The sequence below is a fragment of the Heloderma suspectum genome, chromosome 1 (genome assembly GCF_057233095.1).
Source record: "Heloderma suspectum isolate Gila_16-S chromosome 1, 16-S_ref, whole genome shotgun sequence".
Taxonomy (NCBI): Eukaryota; Metazoa; Chordata; class Lepidosauria; order Squamata; family Helodermatidae; genus Heloderma; species Heloderma suspectum.
In genome coordinates, this window is record NC_139458.1 from 304,133,463 (window position 1) to 304,146,152 (window position 12,690).

At 39.7% G+C, this 12,690-nt stretch overlaps 1 protein-coding gene across 2 annotated transcripts in view; it reads right to left on the reverse strand.

The window, feature by feature from the left end:
- The window catches only part of SNAP91 (synaptosome associated protein 91), a 108,811-nt gene that overhangs the window by 42,588 nt on the left and 53,533 nt on the right, over positions 1–12,690 (reverse strand). The window contains exons 10-12 of one of the 2 annotated variants that reach the window (XM_084827017.1): positions 10,182–10,268; positions 9,000–9,070; positions 6,147–6,174 (exon numbers count right to left, since the gene is read on the reverse strand). In XM_084827017.1, the coding sequence (XP_084683143.1) occupies positions 6,147–6,174; positions 9,000–9,070; positions 10,182–10,268 (186 nt within the window). The remainder of the gene's footprint in view (positions 1–6,146; positions 6,175–8,999; positions 9,071–10,181; positions 10,269–12,690) is intronic. The other variant, XM_084827018.1, reaches the window with a different exon arrangement.

The following is a 12,690-nucleotide window of genomic DNA, read 5'->3' on the forward strand; positions in this document are numbered from 1 at the left end:
CAGAGTGCCTGAGGAACTATGGACGGAGGTCCGTAACATTGTTCAGGAGGCAGCAACTCAATCCATCCCAAAGAAAAAGAAATGCAAGAAAGCAAAGTGGCTGTCTGATGAGGCTTTACAAGTAGCTGAGGAAAGAAGGGAAGCGAAAGGCAAGGGAGAAAGGGGAATATATATCCAACTGAATGCAGATTTCCAGAGAATAGCAAGGAGAGACAAGAAGGCCTTCTTAAATGAACAATGCAAAGAAATCGAGGAAAACAATAGAATGGGAAAGACTAGAGATCTCTTCAAGAAAATAATCGGAGATCTCAAGGGAACGTTTTGCAAAGATGGGCACGATAAAGGACAAAGAAGGCAGGGACCTAACAGAAGCAGATGAGATTAAGAAGAGGTGGAAGGAATACACAGAAGAACTATACAGGAAAGATCTGAATGTCCCTGATAGCCATGAGAGTGCAGTCACTGAACTTGAGCCGGACATCCTAGAGAGTGAAGTCAAGTGGGCCTTAGGAAGCATTAGTAACAACAAAGCTAGCAGAGATGACAGTATTCCAGCTGAGCTATTTAAAATCCTAAAAGATGATGCTGTTAAAGTGCTGCACTCAATATGCCAACAAATTTGGAACACTCAACAATGGCCACAAGACTGGAAAAGGTCAGTTTACATTCCAATTCCAAAAAAGGGCAATGCCAAAGAGTACTCAAACTACCGTACAATTGTGCTCATTTCACATGCTAGCAAGGTTATGCTCAAAATCCTACAAGCTACCCTTCAGCAGTATGTGAACCGAGAACTACCGGAAGTACAAGCTGGGTTTCAAAGAGGCAGGCAGAGGAACTAGAGATCAAATCGCCAACATTCGCTTGATCATGGAGAAAGCAAAAGAATTCCAGAAAAATGTCTCTTTCTGCTTCATTGACTACGCTAAAGCATTTGATTGTGTGCATCACAACAAACTGTGGTAAATTCTTAAAGAGATGGGAGTACCAGACCACCTTACCTGTCTCCTGAGAAACCTGTACGAGGGTCAAGAAGCAACAGTAAGAACTGGACATGGGACAACCGATTGGTTCAAAATTGGGAAAGGGGTACAACAAGGCTGTATATTGTCACCCTGCTTATTTAATTTATATGCAGAGTACATCATGAGAAACGCCGGGTTGGATGAATCACAGGTCGGAATTAAGATTGCCGGGACAATGATCAACAACCTCAGATATGCAGACGATACAACCCTAATGGCAGAAAGCGAAGAGAATCTAAAGAGCCTCTTGTTGGGGGTGAAAGTGGAGAGTGCAAAAGCTGGTTTGAAACTAAACATTAAAAAAACGAAGATCATGGCATCTGGCCCCATCACTTCCTGGCATATAGAAGGGGAAGAAATGGAAGCAGTGACGGATTTTATTTTCTTGGGCTCCAAGATCACCGCAGACGGTGAATGTAGCCATGAAATTAAAAGACGCTTGCTCCTTGGGAGGAAAGCTATGGCAAACCTAGACAGCATAGTAAGAAGCAGAGACATCACCTTGCCGACAAAGGTTCATATAATCAAAGCTATGGTTTTCCCAGTAGCAACGTATGGCTGTGAGAGCTGGACTAATAAGGAAGGCTGAGCACCGAAGAATTGATGCTTTCGAACTGTGGTGCTGGTGAAGACTCTTACGAGTCCCCTGGACTGCAAGGAGGTCAAATCAGGCAATCCTAAAGGAAATCAACCCTGAGTGCTCATTGGAAGGACAGATACTGAAGCTGAAGCTCAAATATTTTGGCCACCTAATGTGAAGAGAAAACTCCCTGGAAAAGACCCTGATGCTGGGAAAGATTGAAGGCAAAAGGAGAAGGGGACGGCAGAGGATGAGATGGCTAGATAGCATCACCGATGCAATGAATATGGACTCGAGCACACTCCGAGAGAGAGCGCAGGACAGGAAGGCCTGGTGTGCTATGGTCCATGGGGTCACAAAGAGTCAGACACGACTGAACGACTGAACAACAACAACATGTTATAAAAGGATTTGGCAATCCTGAGATTCGGAATAATTTTTCTCTCTGTGCTTAGGCATGTGGTTTCGGATAAAGAGTAAAGGCACGCTTTGTGTAATGTATGAAATAGACTCTAATCTGTAACTGCTATATGTTTGTTTAGGTTGTGAAAATAAAGTTTCTAGATCTGATAAATGATTTGTGCTGTGAAACAATAATAAAACCTAGTAGAGGGAAAGCAACCCTAGACTTAATAATCTGGAGCAAGGCCCTGGATCCGGTGCAAAATCCAAGTGTTGATAAACCATTGTGGAACGGGCACCTCAATGCTAGCCAATTAAAAATGCATTGAAGTGGGAAGTTGCCTAGGAACCCAACATGTGCACATTTAAGTTTTAGAAGAGGAAATTTTCCATAAATGACAGAATTAATTAAAATGGAGTGTCAGAGAGTTAGATCTTTTCTGAATGCTTGGAACTTATTTTAAAATCATGATCATAGAAGCTTATATAGAATGAGTTAGGAAATGTACAAAAACATATCCAGCAAGACGTCAGTGCAGTTAACTGTCATTAAAAGCAAGAAAGCTTCCTTTAAATAACAGACGTCTACTCAAATTAGAAGAACAAAAGGTATGAAGTCTGTCAAAATAAATTTATAAGGCAAGCACATAAAAATTTAAGGAGCATATTGCTCAAAAATGTAAGACAAAATAATAAAAATGTCTTTAGAATAGAAACGGGAAACTATCCAGGGATGCGGTTGAATTGTTAGTTAGCAATGAAAGTACTACCAGAGGAAGATGGGGAGATTGCAGAGAAGCAAAATGATTTATCTGAATTGGCCTACATTGTGCTAGATGCTAGAGCCAGTGTGGCGTAGTGGCTAGAGTGTTGGACTGGGAGCTGGGAGATCCGGGTTCTAGTCCCCACTCAGCCATGGAAGCTCACTGGGTGACTTTGGGCCAGTCACAGACTCTCAGCCCAACCTACCTCACAGGATTGTTGTTGTGAGGATAAAAGGGAGAGGAGGAGGATCATGTAAGCCGCCTTGGATTCCTTGCAAGAGGAAAAAAGGCGGGATATAAATGCAATAAATAAATATAAATAAATAAATGATGGATACCCATGCCTGAAAGGCTTTTTTCAGATGGCACATGTAAAGAACAGAGTGAAATAGAAGTGACAAATGGGCGGAATTCTAGGGCTAATTTACAAATTAAAAATTAACAAGCCATCAGGTAGGCATATATCCAAGAGTCCTTAAGGAACTCAAATGCAAAGTTATTGATCTTCTGACAAAAATGTATAAGCTGTCACTAAGATCAGCTTCCTTACCAGAGGATGTTAAGACAGTTAATCTAATTTTAAACAACAGATGAGGGATGTGGGGGGAGAGTCAGGAAGTGATAGGGTCATTAACTGTGCTGGGTAAATTGGTAGGAATAATTATTAAAACATGGAAAAATATGCCGTGCTGAGGAAGAATCAGCTTGGCTTCTGCAAAAGAAGGTCCTCGTCACTGACCTATGGTGAATGATAGAGTCAACAACCATGTAGGTAGAAGTGATCTGTAAACATCATATACTTTGACTTCCAAAAGGGTTTTGACCAAGCCCCACACCAAAGATTTCTGCGTAAGCCTAGTAGTCATGGAATGTGAGGGTAATTCCTCTTATGAATTAGTAACTGATTAAAGAACTGGAAGGGGAGAGTTGGGACACACACACAGTTCTCACAATGGATGGAAGCAATCAGTAACAATTGAGCAGGAGCAAAAGAGCTACATTTTCACTTTTAAAAAAGGCACATGGGAAATGCGCGCCTTGTTTTAATGCATACATCTGTTTCCAGAAGCCCAGGGGAGTGCAAATTTGCTGCCACCACACCACTGATATTTGGTGGCAATGCGGTGGCAGAAACGACTGCAAAAAAGACTGCCTGCAGCCTGTGTGTTGCCCATGCCTATGCTAGAATTTTTTAATTTATGCATAATTTGAAGATAGAGAATTCCTCTCCCCCACCCCTGCCCCCACACCTTTTATGACACTAGAACCTGGGGCTACTCAATAAAATTAATTGCTAGTAGATTCAGGACAGACAGACAATACTTCTTTAAACAATGTAGTATGTTTGCACAGCTGAGGCTAGTGGCCAACTGCACCTGTTCCTAAAGATGGCTGATCTGGCCACGGTCACACATGGCTTAGATGCATCCCATTTGGGCTACTGTAATGAGCTCTACATTGGGCTGCCTTTGAAAAGTGTTTGGAAATTTCAGGTGCTCCAGAATGTTGCAGTCTGACTGCCAACCCAGGCTGGTCACAGGAAGCATGTGACTTCCTTGTTACAACAGTTTCACTTGCAACTAGTCCGTTTCAAAGTGCTGATTATGACATATGTAGCCCTATACGACTTGGGACTAGACTACCTGAAAGACCACATTCTCCTATATAAGACTGATCAGGTTTTAAGACCCTCAGGAGAGGCCCTTCTCTCAGTCAGAGGCACATCAGGTGGGAACGCAAGAGAGAGCCTTCTTGTGGATGCATCTAGGCTCTGAAAATCCCTGCCAAGAGAAGCTACATTGCCAACTGGCAGAAGGACAACAGAAAGGGGGCCAAAGACATTTTTATTCAGGCAGGGCTTTAGCATGTAAGCTGGTCTGTTATTGAAAGGGGATTTAATTGGTTGAATGCTGTATATTTCTTTTATTATTTTGTCTTTTATTGTGTATTTATGAACTTGTATTTATGCTATGATTTAATTACGATTTTGTTTTCAAGCTATATTTTATTATTGTTAGCAGCCTTGAGCTAACCCTTTTTGGCAGAAAGACGGGATATAAATTGAATAAATAAATAAACTAGTAAAACTTGCGAAGTCTCCCCTCACAAGTCTGAAGTTGCCATTCAGCTATGGAGTCAGACATTGTGGTACAGTTAGGTGGGACAGGCCAGTATAGGTAAGATGGGGTGGGCCAAGGATGGGACCATGAGATGACCATTCTTCTCAGGCCATTATGTTTCACTATCAAAAAACTTTAAACTGTTTTTCAAGCATCATTTACTCCCTAGCCCCTGCACCTATCCTTCTGAAATTTTGCAGGTTTCTTGCCTGTGAACACCTCTATGATGCATACCATTTTCACACAAATGCCCACCCCGCAAAAAAACATGGGGGGAGGGAAGGGGAAGCAAATCACCTCCCCCCAAAGATGAGGACTCCCCTTCTACTGCTGCACTTATCCTTTTGAAATTTTGCAGGTTTCTTATTTATGGCCACCTCTATGCTAACTGTCATTTTCAGAACAGTCCACAAGGAACATAGGGAGATAAGCACATACTTTTACACATACTTTTAAAGATACCTTTAACATGTAAAGGCTGCTATTGCACAACGATCCCTGTACCTATGTATCTGAAACCTGGCAAACTAAGTCCCCTCAGAAGGGACAATTATCTCTGTAAATTTCATCTAATTCTGCCAATAAATCATTAGCACTTCCCCTTAAAAAAAAAAAAACTTTAAGAGGCATGTAGCACAAAACCCCATGCATCTGTTTGTCTGAAATTTGGCCGTCATATTCTTCTTCTAATGGGCTCTATGCTTGAAAATGACATCTAATTCTGACCCCCCCCCCAAGAGAAAGTTATAGCTGTTTTCTTATTTCTCAGGATAGTCAATGGGAGGCACAAAGCTTCAGATTTCTGAGTCTCGACTTAGGTTCGGTACCCAAGTTAAAGTGGCCTCCAAACTGATCTGAGCTGAATCAGGCTGTTTTCTGAAGAGCTGAATCTCAGTACAAGCCCAATCTTGTGGTTGGTGTACACCTCTGCTGAATAACAGTTTTATAAATTCCTATACAACATTTGACTTTTCTTTTCCACATGATTCTAACAAATACATATTAAAAAGTGTTAACTCTAGATACATTGGGGAAAGGACAATTTGCATCAAAGTGGTCAGTTTGCAGTATTCGATATATGGATTTGAACACTCACTCATGCAAAAAACAAACAAAAACAAAACCTGCACATAGACAATAAGCACTTCAGCAAATATAAAGTTGGCAGTTTTACATGTCTTTTACCTTTAAACTTCTTACGCACGTCTTTCAAGAGAGTCAACTTAACTAGAAAGGTAAAATGTTAAATGTTTACCTTGCCCAAGGGTGAAGGTGCGCCAGAGCTAGAAGAATTAATGTAAGAAGTTTTTCAAATGAAATACACTTTAGGAATATCTTAAGCAGGCTTGAATATAAGGCCACAATCTACAGCAAAGAACAATGATTAGTGATTTGTGTATTTCTGCACCCCTGCTCCAAAGGGTTGGAATAAAATTGATTCTAAGGTCTATAAAACTGTAGCTAAACACTTAAATCGGTTTCCGTGACAAATATTAACGTATCAGTGAAATGTACAGGGAGAGGTCATGTCTTACTGCAGGGCCTGGGAACCCTTGGCCCACGGAGGTTCCCAATCCAGCCTTTAGAGAGTTGGGCACCCTCTGTGGCCCCTTCCCCTCCCTAAACTCCATCCTCTGAGAAGGGAGAGGAATCCCTATATTACCTCTGATCTGTGATCGGACATAACAAGGGGATTCCCCTATGTGCCACTCCTCCCATCGCAAAGGGGAGCGGCATACAGGGGAATCCCTTTGTTATCTCTGATCACGTGATTGGCTGGGAGAAGGGCACAAGGTTGGGGAAGGCTGGATTAGGTCCTCCAAATTAATCAAGGCAGAAATCACTGGCAGCTGATTAAAACCAGAGCTACCAACCCAAAGAAGAATTTAGCTGATTACTTTAACGATAGTTAATCAAATTTGCAGTACAAAAATGTAATTTGCCTTTGATATTTTAAAACCATAAGGTAGCTTAGAATTTAAGAAATGAAAGCTACTCTGTTAAAAGGAAAGCGCAATACTTAATCATTTCTTATTCTCAGTGCAACATGCCTGAATCAAATTAGTGTGCCCATTATTCAGTCCCACCTAGTTTGTCCTTCCCATATAAAACTGAATCTGTACCAATCAACCAAAGATTTAAGTGAAAATCTATGTTTTCTTGATACAGATTCCAAGTATTTCTGTTCAAGAACATTTATAGTGGCCTCTTGTAATGGCTACATATTGCTAGAGAAAGTTATTTATTCTCTTATTAATATTTTTCATGGTTGCCCTGATATTTCTCTTTACAGGTAAATAAAATTAGAGATCCATCTATTTAGCTAGCTGGTGTAAACATGAAGTTTACTAACCCCTTTAGCACAGAAATGCAGTTTTAAAAAACATACTGTATAAATTAAAGTATTCCCATTGTGTTTCACAGAGTAATTCATAGGTATTTCATTTCGTAGACACAGTTCCAGGTCTGTAGGCAAATTACTGGAAATAAACTAATATTCATAGAAGCAAAACTAGGGAAAGCCTATCCCTTCACTAAAAGAGATGCTAAAATATATACATGCAAAAACAGTGTGTATTAGTTACTTACCCCTCACTAAGTTGTAAAACAGCCATGTACATAAACAAAAGGGAGGCACATATAAAGAAAGATTTGTTAGTGACAGTTTAATCTTATTTCTTCCTAAAGTTATAAACAACTAGCCTACATATTTATCTAGACAAGAAGCTATGAAACCACTGCTGAACATGCATGGTATATATGCCGCCCAGAAATAATTTATGCCTAGTAATGCAGAAGAAGCTTGAACTTACCCAAACGAGTGAAGCTGCAGCGAATGTACAGCCCAATCCTAAACATGTATACTCAGAAGTAAGTCCTACTGAGTTCAATCGACTTACTCCACAGTTTGTTTAGGATTAAGATCTTAATCAAATTGCATTATGCCAACTACGAATTCTATATATGTTCTGCTTCACAAATGCCATTGTGCAATATTACTTTCGAAGAATATACGGTGGATACTCCGTTTTGAATTTAGGCCATGAATGACACAAATTTTGGGAATCACCAACAAGAAATGGATGTCAAAAGGAAGATAAGTTCCATGACATTCATGTAGCTTAAAATTCTTTTGATAAAAGGGATTGCTATTTTTTAAATTTTAAATTGTTTATGGTCAGCAAAAATAAATCTCTATCACTATATGCCACAATCAAAATGCCAGCTCAGAAAAATTAGCTAGAAATCTCTTCCCACTAATCTTATAGTTGGAAATTCCACATCCAAGTTCACTGCCAGCAACTGACGGACTGTAAAGTTCATGTTTATTCTGTGGCTGCTGTGGAAGAGGCAACTTAATAAAGGGGTGCAAATGTCCATCTGTTTTGCTCATTTATTGGGGGTTAAACTAACCGCAATCATACATGGCAAAATATACCTTCTGCACATGAATACTTGCTGCCTCTTGATCAGAGCACTCTTTCTTCTGCTGGAAAGAGCACTGCAATGCTATTTCCGCTGCCCCAGGGTAGGCAGCTGAGATAAGCCAACTGCACATGGCTTGCCAGCAAGTCAAAAGCAGCCTATCATGACACATGTATGCCCTACCTATTCTAAAAGGGAGAACATGTGCACTGTACTTTTGCAGAGCTCCTTAAGACTGGAGAGTGAGCATACATGCGAGTATACACATGCACACACTCACGCACAAACACATGCGCGCGCACACACCACTGGTGTAGTTCTCTGTTGCTGCTACCCCTGCTAGAAACAGCAAATGGCTGGGCTATCCCAACAACCCGTCCCCAAATTTAAATGGATGTGTCAAGCATGTGAGATAGCATGGCTGTGGCTGTAGAGAGAAGAACAGGCATGGGGAGACGGGGTGGGCTTATTAGCAATCTGGAGCTGAATACTCTGTTCACTATTTGCTAGGCTGTAACAAATGCCTCAGTGCTGCCTCTTATGTGGAGCAGAAGAACCACTAGGTGCTGGCTTTGATGTAGTCTCAAGCTAGTAAGTGTGATTATCTGCTGATACCCAAGTTGTTAAGGTTCTACTTACAGTGTAGTAAGTTGACATACAGATCTATAACATTTCTACATACCTGTTCCCAGGTTTCTTTCCTTCCAAACTGTTTAGATGCTGTTCAAGAGTCTCCATAAGACTACTGGGAGCCTAAGACAGATAAAGAAAATATATGTTTACAACAAAGGGGCAGGAGCAAAAGCAGCACCTCTGGACGTCTAACATGAACCCCACCTCTTCTCCGAACTATTTATAACCAGTTATGTGCATGCTCATGCCATCACATTAATTCCATAATACAGTTGCGAGAAATAACACCACTTCCATGCTGCTACTGAAACTGTATTCTTTGGTTAAAGCACATTAATCTTTGCTTATTAGTAGGAAAATAAAAAGTCTGGACAGCATGCATTTAAGCCAGAGTGTGTATATATTAGAAATTAACAACAGCACAGGCATTCACAGATCAAAGTAACCCATAAAACTAAAAGAGGTATTTGCATGCATAACTTGTGCATTCAACCTAATTAGCTTAGTCATTTTTTCTCTTCTCTACAGAGGCAGGGTTGCAACATAGCACAGGACTACGTGTTATAAAGGGACACGAAACTGCTGCTCCCTGTCTGATCTCACACCCCTGTAAAACTTACAAAATGCATGAGAGGCCCGTAATCATGCCATGTGTCTCCACACATACTGACCAATGAGGCAGGGACAATGAGACACATGGTATGATGACACAATGTGTTGCTGTATTAGACATTACAGGGATATCAGAGCTAAAAGAGGTGGGCAGACCTCCCGGTCCACCCTCAGTGCCACATTCTAGGTTTATGCTACGGGTCTGAAAATTTCCCAGAAGCAGTACATGTCTATCTACAGAATTATTTTTCCAGACCAGTACCCAGGTCTCTTGTTTTTTAAAAAGGGCCCAAAGGTAGTCTTTTACATTCAGAACTGTACCTTCAAAAATTAGTTAAAAGCTCAACACAAAATATTAATACTTCAGCTACAATTTAATTGTTTTCTCCCTTTAATTCCTCAAGGTTTTATAGCCAAATTTAAAGGAGTCCCAAACATGCTCTTGCTGTTGTTACAATGAGAAAGGAAAGTAAGTACAGTAAGAACAATTAACAGTGCCCTTAGCTACTCCAGGATAAAAATAGTGCCTAGATAAGCAGGTTTCCAAAAAGTCAGTGATCAAAGAAGAAAACCTTCAGAGGTAGAAAAGTAGATGCAAGCTATATTTTATCAAGATTACCGGTTCATCAATTGTATATTCTTTAAAAGGAGACTTTTCATTATCATCACTGTTTTTCAGATCACAGAGAACTCTGGTCAGCAATACCTAAGTTATTTTCATACATAAAATAGATTTACACTTTGATTAAACAAGTTATCTGTAACAATGTGCAAAGCTTGCAGTTAGGACTAAATTGGCAACAGAATCCCAAACCTTTGGTGATTCCTTTTAATACCCGCAGTCACAACTGCAAGTAGAGGATTGTACAATGTAAAAGATGAACTGTTTTCATAGGAAACTATCTTAAAAACAGTGGCTGCTTCACATATGACACTAGACGTTGATATAAGCTACAGATTTAGCAAGTACCTGCTTCTAATGGTTAGAACCTAACCTGTAAATAAAGGGTTTTTTTGTTTTTGTTTGTTTAAAGAGGATGATATAGCTGCCTTATGGATAGCAACAGATCCAAGCTAATTTTTAAAACACATAATCCATGTCTGTGGTAACGTGAACATTCTTCAGTCCTTATTAGACTTATGAAATTAACGTGACTTACAACTTGAGTGCAAACCCCAGGTTTATGCCCCATGATCTCTGATAGCAGTACTAAGGCCTCTGCCAAAGCTCTTGGAGAACCAATGCCTAGAACAGACATAACGTACCAATGGTCTGACTCAATACATCGCAGCTCCGCTTGTTTATATATACCTGTCCAGAGGTCTTGGTCTATTATCCCAGACAATTTCCAATTGCTGTATGTAAGCCTTACAATTATTTGAATGAAGATGGGATGAAGACAGGATGGCTACCACCATACCGTTTTCTGTGTTTAAATAAAACCTTTAACTTGTTACAACCTCCCCTAAAATGGTTTTTAGAACAGCAGACCCACTTTGAATGCATTACAGAAGTAAAGCCTCAGGGTTCTGCAATTTATTAGTGACAACAGATATGAATTTCAAAGAAACCTAATCTTCCTCATAGGGAAGAGTACTTGAGAAGCATTTTTAGCTACTTTATTACCTGGAAATGTAGTAATGGATCTAGAAGCAACCTTTAGGATGCTGAATAGAGAACCATGAAACATATTCCTAATTTCACAAATAAAGTAGATTAATTTACAACCAACAAGAAAGAGATTTGATTTAAATCAAGTTTCCTCATTCATCTATCTTCTGAACAAGCATGCATACTAACTTGTTGCTAGAAACAATAAAAATATAACCATTACCACGGAAAATCAAGCCTTTATACTAGGAGCTGGAGCATAACCCAAAACCTCTGCTCATGGCGCTCACATGACTTTGGTGTTTTAGAATTACTATCTACTTAGGAAAAAACTTGTGAAATTATATTATTGTTTGCCTGTCTCTGTACAACAATATGTAGGGATACTAAACAAGGTCAATTTCTCGAAGACTAAGTGTCCAAAACTTTTCAGATTCAAGGACTGTTAGTTAACTGGGAAAAACAGTGTTTGTCCATTATATGAAAATTAGTTACCATGCTGTTTTGTTTGGCAATCTAAATACTACATGATCTATTGACCTGGTTCACACATCACAGTCCATTTATGGGTTGAGTTAACCCAAGAACAAACCATGGGTTAACTCTGGGTTGGTTAGCCCCTAAATAATCAAGAGCTTCCAGGCTCACATGTCGTGAAACAACCCAGAAACAGGTGAGCAGGTGGGAACCGGTATACTCGAGCAGGCGGGAACCGGTATACTCCTGCATGCTCACAAGCAACCCACAGTTGACAAGCCATGGGTTGTTTGATCATGCTAACTGGGTCACTGTGTCATGTTATAATGCTTGACCTCAAAAGTCACATTTTTGCTCCTGCTTCATTCTTTTACATAGAAAAAAAGGTTTCCCCCTTTTAAAGGTTTTTTTTTAATGTTACTATGTATTTATTTGATTACGTTTTTTATTTTCTGAACTTTTTGTAAACTGCCTTGGTTGGTTTCAGAAAGCTGGTATAGAACTATAATCAATCAAATCAGTCAAATAACATACATACATAAAAGTATCATTAATGCAATGTGTTCTGATAGAGAGTCATGGAAGCAGTTTATCGAGACTGAGTGTAGACTTTGCATTACATTCAGATATAGTTTAAACCAGGTTTTTATTAAAAAGCGCAAGCTGATTTTTAAAAATCTAATTTAAAGTGTTAAAAGAAGTTTTATTAATTTTTTCAAAACATTTAGGTTCCACATTTCCACAAGAGTTCCTCAAAGTAGCTTGCAACATACCATTTGAAAATAATCGTTTTTAAAATGTGAACATAAAAACAGCGATAAGGAAATTTTTAAGATGGCCAAAATGAACTTTCAGGAACAGGAAATAAAACTGATTCAAGACAAAAAGGGTTAAAATTCAGGCTGTTTCAGAGCCATGTTTTAGCTATTTGCCAAAAGGTGAGCAAGGAGGCAGCCAAATGGTCATCCTAGGAAGGACATTTCACAATATCAGCATTGCAAACAAGGAGGCCCTTGCTTGCATCCTGGCCTCCTGAATG